We start from the raw sequence: 12562 nt of genomic DNA on the forward strand, positions 1-12562 counted from the left end.
AATTTTGCGGAGATATGGCATGGTATTGATTAAGGCAGTGGCGGGATTAAACGTAAGTCGATACGTGACAGCTGTTCAATTCATAAAATGCCAATTGAAACGATCCAGATGGTATTGGCATTTTTTTTTAGATATGCACCCCCGAACCTTCCACATCAGGAGACCCTCAGCAATTCGTAAACAACGCGTCCCAGGGATATAGTAACATCTCGCGAGTGTAGGTTCGACAGCTGCATTTACATGGCAAGGGAAATCTATGCCTAATCAGTATGCGAAAGCTATTGAGAGCGGCCCGCATACTCGTACCGGCGCGCGCTCTTTTATGCCGCGTTGTTCTCTTCTCAAGCCGATACAGCCTTTTCGTAACGATATTGCATATTGCGAGATCTTTCATAAACGAGTTCTTGTCCCCGCTAAAAAGGAAAGATAAGGTATCGCGCAGGCGTTGAAAATTAAATCGGCGTAAAATTGATATATCGGGTGGTCGCTTCGTCTCTTACTGTACGCTTAATTAAGCAATTATATCTAATGGATAAATAGCGTCACTTCAAATCGAGAGTCCTCGTAATTAATGCACGCAAAAAGAAGTAATGTAATTTAGCGCGTTTAATTAAGATACTAGAAACTTTTCTCTCGATAAATAGCACAGCTGTAGTATTACGGATCTGGATTTGGAGGTGTGGAGCACTCGTTAATGATCAAATCAAACTTTAATCAAAAGCTCGTGAATGTTTTTTTTCCGTATCTCTTTAATCTTTATTTGAAATTCGTCATTTAAAGTTTTGGACCTAAAAAGCTCAGTCGCAAAGTACGCGAAATACAGGCTGTCGCCTCCGATCTACTTTTTTTTGCGACCTTCTGCAGCGTCAGGAAGTTTTAGACGAAATTGCTTTTACCGTTTTAATTTATTTACGTTCAAAAATTGTTCTGTTTTACTATTATAGAAAAAATACAAAGGTGTACATGCGAAGGAGTTTTTTTCGATTCCAGTTCCAATTTTCCAATTTCAAATATTTGGTGCAAAAAGCAAATATAGAGATATCAAGTCCGCTTACAAAGCTAAGCCAGACATACCATCATTTCGATGGAATCTATATACTTTCGTTTGAAACAAAGAGAATAGAACAAAGAGTATAGTATTTTGTTCCCCCGATTAATTCGAAAATAAAACTCGACTCACAATCAGAAGCGTCCAAACTCTTGTATCTCCGCGATTCGCATGTGTGTAAATCATTCTTTCCGCATTCGCGGAGTTCCAAGTAGGTTGTGCCGAGTGAATGAACTCGTCTAAGTGCATGTACGAAGTGGTGGCACCGTGAGACGCGTCGGGTGCGGAAGATGGAGGGTGAAAAGATGCAGTGCACAGTACACTAAGCGGAAAAGAGAAAAAGAAATAGCTCTCGCTACGAATGGAAGGAGAGATTCTGACTTTGCTCATAATACCGGTTGGCCCATTAAAGCTCACCGAGAGAGACTCGCTAGTATTCTCCTTGCTCGAGAACTCTTTCCTAGAGTCGACCAAATAGTTACATCGGGGTAGAGAATTTCTTCGCCACGACCGTGGATTTTCTCCAAGTGGAAGTTCGTCTGTCTTGAATAGACGCTAGAAGAATTTGTCGCTAATACTGTTCCATCGATGACAAAAGATTTGTCTTACAAGATGTATAAGACGTTTGAACGGATTAAAAGCAACAAATCTTTTGGAATGAAGAGAAAATAAATCTTTCGGATTTATTGTCAATAGCGTGTTAAGATATTCAAAGAATCTAGACATGAATTCAACTTCAGACTTGTTTTGGACTAATTTGAGTGAAGCTTGCTTTCTGAAGGAAGAGTTAAATACGATCGTTTCTTTTTTGACACGCACACTAACATCCGCAAGAAGTCGCATTAGTCAAGCTTCAGATGTGATTCGTATACTGATGCACTTACACATAATACATCGTCTTTGGCACGAAGTTTTATATTTTATGTCACCCGAGTTGCACTGGTTTCCACTCTTAGCACGTAGTAAAGCGCACCACCGCGCCGCCCGGAAACCCTATATGCGCACCTATACGTTATTTTCAACCCGCGTGATTTATCGTCTCCACAGCAGTAATGGAACTTGCGAAGCTTGTCCAACACACGTGGTAAAGGATTGCTTATATAAATATAAGTATCAGACAGGCGTTAAAAAATGCAAACGTAAATCAAAGAAACATATCAGGACGACCCGTTAACATCGTAACCAATCGTCGAAACTTGACTTCGAAGCGATTCAGTGCGCATAAAGAATTGAAAGGGGTCTCTTTAGGATCTTACCGGAAGATTCCACGTAGTGCTTCAACGGTTATCGTTGTGCAGCGCGGGTGCGCCCTCCTTCCCTAATACACTATATATCGTCCGAAGGAAGATATCTAAATGATCCGAACACGGTATCTCCATTATCCACGATAGTCCACGGGCTCCCTGGGCAGCCGTTTCGCCGGTCTAGCGCGCAACTATCACCCATCCATTGGAAGAAATTGCCAGACGCCTCGGGAGATATAGCCGCGCGCGCGAAGGTGTAGATTACGATACATCCGATATACCGGACGTATACGTGTTGCGTTCGCATACGTATACTTCGCGCGTGCTCCTGCCAATGGCTTGCGGTCTCGTTGTGCTAGTTGCATTTCCCGTTCTATCAGCCATGGCGAAAATTATGTAAATGCATTTCCTTCCCGCCGCGCAGAAGAGGCGACAGGACCGAAGTAACGAAACTTGTAGCGCCGTCTCGTCGCGCCGCGTTTCGTCGAGTCCCGTTTTTACATAAATTTTATATCATCGATCATCCTGTCGCTCAGTCAGTTAAGACAGAATGAAAAGTGATGTGCACTTGATAGGAAGATATATATTGTTCGGTACGAGGCAGTATGAAACGCGGATAATATAGCCGCAGAGATATATTATATACCAGTTTTGTAATATCCGGATTATTTACTAGCAATCATGATCAATAATGTACGATAAAATTATTAATAATACGTGATTATTAATAATACGTGATGATGGCGCTAATTTACAATAATAATCATATGTAAAGATAAATTGAATTTTACACTATTGATATTATACGATATTATAGCAAATTTTATTTGCGACGTTTCATTGCCGCGAAAATCAATGAATGAAATTGATTCATCATCCAGTTTGCAATTCAAACATCAGTAAAACATCGGCCCATCGGGCTGAAAACGCGGATCGAAATTGCTTTACGAGCAAGCGCGAATGTATTGGAGATAATCACTTCTGACGTATAAATAGAACCTTTTAATCGCGGTCTTTATATTTTTCCAATTTATATGCGAGTAAAAAAAGGTAAAAAAAACCGCTCGCCACGTGACACTATAACTTTTTGGTCTAGAAGTGGAATATTGCATGCCGCGCATGATTTAATAAAATAATCGCGCGGATTAAGTTAATAATTTCTAGCGACCGTAATTGCGAGTGTCGAATGTGTTTGCAATATTCATGCGAGCTGTGTTAGAGCATAGCATCGTGTAAATCATTAACGAATTAACGCTGCGAGTTTTAAATTTCGAATTCTTTGCGTCTGTCCCTTATTTCAGAAAGGGAAAAGTTGTTATTATATTTCTCCAAAAGTACGAACGTTTTCTCATAGACCTCTATTATTTCCGATCTAGATAAAACGCGTTCCAGCTACCTCTCGATGTTACAGATGCACAATCTGTGCATTTTGATCATGGAAAAGTAAAGTGTATGCCGTTCTTCCTAGAAGATAGATTTAATTTTGGCTCTCTTCTTGGGATTCGACACAAGTGCATCTGATAGCGACGCTACCGGGAAATATACAACATTATATCGATACTCGGATGTCGAATGTTTCTTTGAATATCTCTCTACCCACGTGATTTATATTTGCAAACATATCAGCATTTTGAGTCACATGCAGCTGCGTGTTACTTCCGTATGCATTGACCGTCACGAGACACGAAGGAAAGATTAAATAGTGGGAAAAGGAAGCTGACGTTTCTATATCTTCGACGTGATAGTAGCCTCGAAATTGCAAATGCTATATGTTTGTCAGATGCCGCGGTGAAATAACGTTGCAAGAAAATACGAAAACGGTATCATAACTATATGTTAAGATGTTACATTAAAATTTAAAAACAACGCAAACGTGATACACCGAGACGTTAATTTAGCGACGACAGCAACGTGTATATTATTAAGGTAAATTTAACGGAAGTTTTGTTGTCGAGCAAATCCGGAATATTAATTCGCAGTGACGAAAGATTAAGGACGCGCTCAGGGAGATTAGGGCCAATCAATAAGCGTAACGATCGCGACCTTCGCCATCGGCGTCGTTGGAGTTGTCGGGAGCGCCGCGCCGAAGGGCTTCGCGTGTCCGATGCGCGTGCAATCCGTCAATCAGCTGAAAACGATCGTCGGTAGAATCGTCAATGTTTGAATTTAGGTCATTGCAAAGCTCGCATGAGCTTGCAATGCGGGATTGAACTTGCATAAGCCGTCCCATAAGCTGAGAAAAATAAACAACGCCGAGCGGCTTTCGCGCGTCGTGTCGGAAGCGAACGGATCGGAAGCCGCTTTCTCACTCTCTCTTAAAGAAAACACCGTCGCAGTCCTAATAAGGGCGCACCCTCGCCTCCCGTGCTCTGGGAGTAACCTGTTGCGGCGACTCTATTAATAGTTCGGATCCCGATAAAAATCCGATCCGACCTCGTTACTCTACCTGGCTATGTGTTTCCGACGCTTTCCTATCACGCATCCTTGAAATACATTAACGATCGAATGATTAAATTGCAATTAATACTTTCGTATGTGATAGAGGTATATCAAGCTATATGCGAAACTGTTGATTAAAAAAGCAGCGTAATTGTATAATGACATAACGATTTTACGACAAAATAAAAACGTTAATAAATACAATGTATGGTAAAGTACAATCGTACGTAACTAGAGTACGTCACATGTAGTTTATAACGATATTTTTGTCTCACATGTTTTTACTCCGGTGTCCGGTTTACATGACGCAACTATTATGCGAGAATAATTTTGGTACGGTTGAGTAAAACAGGGTGATGTGTAACCGGGATAAATTGGATTACCCCGAAACAACTACAAATCTATCAGGACTAGTCACCCAATTAACTTGAACGGAAAAGATCCTTTGAAAAATGACTGAGGTATCTCCGGCAAATTTCGTGCCGTTCGTGTAAGTGGCAGCTATCAATTGGAAAGACGTTGAAAGAACCGTTTTATTTCCCTCGAATCGAAAACTTCGGAAAGCTTGAAGACTTACCAGTTTCAGCCAGAGATTCGTGATGAGCAACTGGTTCTTCTCGTCCTGTAATAATAATTAAATATTAGTATTATATTAAACAGCTTTTTTCAAAACGTGTTTTGAATGTTTAAGTAAAAGCTATACGTAAATCATTAACAAAAAGAAAATAGATCTCAGCAATAGATAATTGTTCTCACTAAATAATTATTTAATATTTATATAATAATGCGGTTTTACATTAATAAACAGATTTCAAGTACCCAAATCCATCAACTGCAGAATAAAATAATGAATAAAAGATAAGGAAAAAAATCTGGGACATGATTCTACATATAATGTATAAATGTCTACTTTTATTTCAAAACACAAAGTTTTGATATTGCAAGTTAATATTATAAATATGTATAAGACTTTTCTATTTAAAAAATAGACACAAGATTGAATTTCGTTTGAAATTTGTGCGACGCAAGACGAATTAACGCGTTAGAAACGGTCTCGTTACTCATTATACAGTTTCATATCGCAATTAAAAATTGCTGCAGAAAAGCGCATGTATATTTAACAAGGTTTATAAAGACAAAGGACCTTCGTTGCTCAGAATGTCAAGTTGCATGATAATGGCGTACAAAGTACGTTATTTAATCAATTGAACATTGTTGGCAAAGTAAACTATTTGCGCATATTTTTGCGACTATTACAAATTTAGTATAATAAATTCTTGAGGACGAGCTTTTTTTCCACGGACGGTGCGGTGTTAAAGAACACGCTGAAAGATGGACGAGCAGCACCATAAATTACGAGAAATTTCTCTGCTCATAAATTTATGTTATATTAAAAGAAAAGATAAAAAAGAGAAAGAGAGAAAGAATATTACAAACAAATCGCCGTTTCACACAACATAAATCAACAAGTTTTAAAACATCAACTTTTATACAACATAATTTAACCGTTAAATAAAAAGCGTTTGTTTAACAAGATTTTTAACAAAGTGCTTATTTTATGTGTCAGATAACATTTTATTGTGTAACTTGTAAGTATTAATGTTATTTTTAACTTGTAAAATTTATTTTCACTGAAATCTTTTCACAAAAATGTTTTTACAAAACTTGAAATATTTTTTCAAGGACCTTTTCACAGATGCGCGTCACGAGAGTGCAATGTATATAAATAATTAACATTACAATCAAAGCTTTTATGAGTCTTCGTATACCAATTAAAGTCGTCAACTCTTGTGAAAACGTAGATTGTTGTAACCCATTCGTTACCGAAAACTGAATGAGAAATTGATTACGTCAGAACCAGTCGGATCCAGTTTAAAAAAATGACCAACCAATGCGAATTCGAAAAATGTCATTTTGCTTTTGGAGACACAAATAAAAGTTTTTTTTTTAATACATGTTATAATTACTTTTCTCATGTTTTTCATATACAGTGTGTATGAAACTGTCTTAGTCAACAGAATTTATTTGATATTTCTTAAAAAATATAGAAAGTTTTAATAAACTGGGATTAAAGAGAAATAGACAATAATATACAATAACATTCAACGCTGTAACGTATAAATTAAGATTTTTAGTTTGAAAAATTCATGACTTGTGACAAATTTATATAGAAAAACTTTTAAATTTTGTATCTAAAATTGTAATATAACGTAATAATAACTGAGATTCTTCGTGTCGTTGAGGTTTTTCGAACTATTATTCATAATTTTTTAACATTTTTTAGTTATGACTTTTAATTAGCATATAATACCTGTATGATTATAAAATTCTAAAGAAAGATAAATTACAATAAAGAAGAAATTTATCATGAGTGGGAAATATAGAGGCATACGAATTTATGAAAAATAAAGAATAAAATAAAAACTTCCAGGAAATGTAGAAAACAAGAAATAGTGCAATTTTCCTTGGGAAAAGCCTTATTTTACATCGTGACCGTATGTCAAGAGAAATATCCCGAAGACAAATATCACACATGTGCGATGAATGAGTGCATGCAACGAGCCTTGTGACTTCTTGATATACAAGGTAGAAACTGTCCCCAATATAGTGCTCATGTTCACTATATTGCTAACATTTTTACTACCGTCGTGTACGAAATTTCCAATCTCGTTTGTCCGCTTCATGCATTATCAGCCTCGTCACGTAAAGCTTTCGAGTTTCCTATGTTCAAACCGCGTTCTTATCCTGATTACGCGCGCCGTCTTACACGAGGAATGCTTACCTCCCGTGCTGTATGGGAGCTGCATTCCCGTGTCCCGTGGGAGGTAGCATCAGCGCAGATGAACTTCGATATATCCTCGAAATGTACGGCAATACATGGATATTGATCTTTGTATCAGAAAAGCGCACAATGGAGAAGCGGTAGGAACAACGAAATAATATATAACATATTGTATCACGAAAGATAACTTTATACTGTGATAACGGAAGAAGAATTCTCAAACCCCAGTGTTGCGAAAAATAATCAACAAGTATTTTATAATTGTCGAAATTTTAATAGATTATATTTTTAGGAATACCGAACGGTTTTATATTATGATAGAATATCTTTCTGCTCTTTGTAATATACATCATCAGAAAATATTTTAATAAAACGGTAATAATAGTTGTACATCCATGTTATATAATATATTTATAAAAGTACTCTATCTTATAATTTCTTTCAGAACTGTGTTACGAGATACAGACTATTTATGCTTATCGATAGCGATCTTATAATTATTTCCGTCTCGACAGCTCGGGGATTCTTTAAATCGGTCGTATATCAATGGAGTTAACAATCGGCTTTTCTTCTCCCGTGGCATATATCGGACGTTTTCGGAGTCCCGATCCATTCCGTGGAGAAAAGTGAGCTCTGAGTTTCTCGCCGGCTTATCCTTTCGTTCGTCCGCGAGATAAACTGTTTCTCGATAATTGGATCTTATCGTTTAACCTCACCCCTTTCAAAAACCACCATCCAAAGCTCCATCTAAGGTCGAGGTTAATTCACGCGGTCATTACATCGCCGCATTCCCTTGCATAATTTAACGTCTCGCTGAAACTTTTCATTGTCAGCCGTTCTGCCGCTCTCCAAGCGCCCGCTCGATCCTGTAGGCTAATGGGACCATAGTTGCGCACGATCATAGCCGCATCTCATCTTCTAACATTGTCGCCAGTTTAACTGCAGTGTAGGATTGCGGAATTATACGGGACTATAAAATTTTTATATTATATAGCAGCAATTATAATATAACGATTATGTTTTTATCACATTTGAAATCGATTTCTCATCAGCATATATTTGATTGAAATATATTGCAGTTGCTTGCAATTTCTTAATTTGTACATACATATTTAAAAATTGGGTCCCAAATTATAAATCACAAAGAGAACATAAGTGCGCAGATCAAGAAGTTAAACAATGATTTCATTCTGCTTCGCGGAGTTTAACTGTTTTCAACCCGGAAGAATTTTTATTCTGCGCCAAAAGTAACGGCGCTTTCGTTTTTCCCGATGACTGTCGAATCTTGCGGCACGCTATTATCTGGATCTGTTCCAACGTACTCTGTTTTTCTGGGCATCGGGTCCTCCACTGGAATTTTCGAGCAGTCCGGGGCAAATACTTGGAGGTTTAACAAGCTGCCTTCTGACGCGTAGTTAAAACGAGAATGAGAAAGAGAGAGAAAAATGTTCCACCGCAACGTAACAGTCCGATAGGATTGTTTGAGTGCAAGAAACAGAACAACCAAAACTTTTATTTATCTATTGTGACATTGTTACGGACATTTAATTATTAAGGAACGTAAATAATTCTGAAAAAAGCTATAAATAAGCTTAACAAATCACTGCTCATTAGTAAATAATTATTGATTTTATGGTTTATTCTCCCTTTCTCTCGCTCTCTTTTTTCTGCGATTATATAACATATCTCTATGTTTTTCGAAAATAGAAACTCGATACAGATTTCAATTATTAAGCATTTATCTGCAATTAATTACAAATTAGATATTATTGCGAGAAGTTCAGTATTTGTTTCAGTTAAGTGGATATTAATTCGCAATTTGGATGTATAGTAATTCCACAACCGCACTATTATGCAATATGTTGTAGATATTCCGGATACTGATTAGGAAACTATGCCGAGGACTGTTTTAGGACCTGCCTGCGATATGGTTTAGCCGCGATTGCACAGATTTTATGTGACCAAAGAGAATGTTCAGAACCTGCCCCGACAAATTGAACACTGCCGCAGACTATTGCGGTCACTTCAATCAACCGCCTAGCTCGATTGCGTCTACAAAGGAGGGCCCGGTATCTCCTCTCGACACGTGCATTCAGCTATCCTGCCCGTTGATACTTGCACTAAAACCGCCTTGACCTCGATTATTATTCTTTATGTGCGAAATTTACAATTGGATCAATGATAATGCTTTGATTGGCGTTCTAAAGCGGATTATTGTACTCAGAAGCTAAACAGAACACTGTTAAACAGAAACTAATTTTGATACATTCATAGTTTTGTTCAATTTCTTATTACAACAGATTGATATTGAGAAATATATTCAGAGAAACGTAACAGGAATGAAAATATATGATTAAAAAGTTTGAAAATATGTATATATTTTTATTTCTTGAGTCTCAAATTATTTTATTGTATGATTTTATATACGAGCTGATACATTGATGACAAGGGATGAAAATATTTAATGTGCACTAGCGCGTATTGCAATTTCAAAGTTAAATGTTCCACGAAAGTAACTAAAGTTGGATCATGGAGACTGAGTAACAGAAATATATATGTTACTATAAAGTTAGATTGGCTTACGAAGATAACTGCAATTATGTGAATTTCCATCCAAGAAATTGCCAGCGATAATACTCGCAAAATGTAACGCACTTAGCGTAACGTAAAGTATTGTTGGAACGTAAATAGAGTTACCACGAACATAGAACATAGTATTACATAATTTACTTCAGCGCGCGCGCGCGACGAACTTAAAAGCGTATCTTACTCAATGATACTTCGACCCTTTTATCTCGCGATCTAAAATAAATTTATAATTAACAATTTAAATTATTTTATATATTAAGTTTTTTATTTTTATTTTCTTATTTAATAACAAATTTTACCTACATGCAGTAGTCGTTTAAATTAAAATCTTGTTTTAAATAAATAATGTTTATTTAAAATGATGGAAAGATGAGGTTGTTGTGATTGTGTGTTGTGATGAAACGTAATTTATCAGAAAAATTTTATTTTAATCAGGAAGTTTATAACTATAATTATTTTTGGCTGGTGTAATGATTGCAGAGAAATTTTATTTTACGATGAATCCACGATACAGGTATGCTGACAGGTATGTCGATTCCAGTCAACGACTAGATTTTTCGAGTAACGAAATAGTCAAAGATAGTAATACTATCGTTAACGCATCAAGGTTGAATGCTATCTCCACGTACGAATTTTCGTTTGTGCGCAGAGAACGTTCGACATCGAAAAAGCGCAGGAACATTTATGGCGGAATTAATAAAATTACCATGAGCGAGTGGTTGAAAGATGGTATTCTTTCCGGGTCAGTGATTTTAAACCAAGTGTACCAGAAATATTAACGATCGTTCTAACAGCAGTAAAATATTAAAAGGCTGCTAGGGCAACTTCCACGTTGTTTTCGAATGCATAAATGTCGAAACGGAGGGGCGGGGGGGGGGGAACCTAGAAAATTTATAATCGTTAATTCGGACTCTGCGCGGGTGGGGAAAAGAATCACAGAAAACAACAGACTGTTTCAATGAAATCGCTTTACAAGAAGCATATAGAGGTAAACAAGTTGCAATGGACATTTGCGTGGCATGGAACATAGCACACTATTATATTGTGCTGCAAATAAAGTAATGTAATAGGATATTTATACGGAGCTTCGTACAAGTAAAAAGTTTCTGTTTATAAAATTTTATTTTACAACTTTCTCTAAAATTAAAGTAATGCAAATTATAGAAATGGCCATATTTTTCTCTCTCTCTCTCTCTCTCTCTCTCTCTCTCTCTCTCTCTCTCTCTCTTTTTCTCTCTCTCTCTCTCTCTCTCTCTCTCTCTCTCTCTCTCTCTCTCTCTTTTATATAGTTGATTAATTAATTTTGAAAATGGATATTTTTTTTCCTCTTTATCCTTATTACATAAATTTAATAGACAACTTCGGATAAAGCTTTTAATAGAAAATCTTTAATTAAATTAATGTAAATAAGATATTTGCATAACTCAAAAATATGATATATACTCAAATATATTTTTATACTTACATTAAAAAATTAAATAAATCAAAATTCGTAAATTTTTTGAATACTGAATTTTGGTATTTGTTAGAAGTACTCAAAACTAATTAATGTATAAAATTTAACGCAAATTTAAATTTATAAGCTCTGATTTGACTTGTTAATTAGCACAAACGTATTAAAACTACTTATATTGATAATTAAAGTTGTAAAGAAAGATTTTATTAATTTCTATTTTAATCAATCCTAGCGTAAGATCGCATTAGCTTCCATTATATTCAATAGTTTACGCTTAATCGAGTGTTTGCTTTAATACGGTCAGTTACTTTGCAAAACGAAACGCAATCGGCCCGGTGTTAGATACGAATCGGTGATGTGCACTCGGAGCGCGTCCGGTCGTTAGACTTGCTTTAAAATGCAGGAACGCGAGGAACAGGATCCCGAGTAATTTCCAAATCAATAGGTGTTGCGAAACCTTCCGAATGACTTCGCAGGGAATTGGCGTGTGTTCGAATTCTCGGCTACCCCAGCGGGAACATGAATCGCAAATTCGTCCTCGCCACGATGGCGCATCAGCTAGTTATACTGCAGCCGGATGTAGATACGGTGTAACGAAATCGTCTCCGGGGGGTATCATTCCGCTGTATATATCCTGCTACACCTCAAACCTGCAGCACCTCAAACTATTCGCAGAGCCGCGCGCGCAGTCTCTTCCCGAGATACTCCTCGGAAAGTTCAAATAAATCGAGCGGCTGCATTAGCTGCCGCATTAAATTCCCCATCAAGTAGATTGTTTCTGGGAATTTACGCGCAAGTCCCGTGACTCATTTGTAACGTCGACGAAACACGAATACGGAATTTCATAATTCTGAGCTACGTGATAGTAATACGAGGATACCTATCCGTATTATTATAATGTTAGAATAATAGAGATATTTTATATTTTGTTATAACTTGAACGTAAAGAACAAATTAAGCATTAAAAAATTATTTTAACCCTAATGTGAGTGATGAGATACCCA

The 12562-nt window shown here is 36.7% G+C and overlaps 1 protein-coding gene across 2 annotated transcripts in view; it reads right to left on the reverse strand.

Annotated features, from left to right (window-relative positions):
- LOC139787568 (nicotinic acetylcholine receptor alpha7 subunit) overlaps nucleotides 1-12562 on the reverse strand; it is a 194825-nt gene that overhangs the window by 66612 nt on the left and 115651 nt on the right. For both annotated transcript variants that reach the window (XM_071726751.1, XM_071726750.1), the window contains one exon: nucleotides 5309-5353. Coding sequence is in view for 1 of the 2 variants with exons in the window: in XM_071726750.1 (XP_071582851.1) it covers nucleotides 5309-5353 (45 nt within the window). In the remaining variant the exon portion in view is untranslated. The remainder of the gene's footprint in view (nucleotides 1-5308; nucleotides 5354-12562) is intronic.

Source organism: Temnothorax nylanderi, unplaced genomic scaffold (assembly GCF_030848795.1).
Source record: "Temnothorax nylanderi isolate EJ_2023f unplaced genomic scaffold, tnyl_v1.0 TNYL_tig0010_pilon, whole genome shotgun sequence".
Classification (NCBI taxonomy): domain Eukaryota; kingdom Metazoa; phylum Arthropoda; class Insecta; order Hymenoptera; family Formicidae; genus Temnothorax; species Temnothorax nylanderi.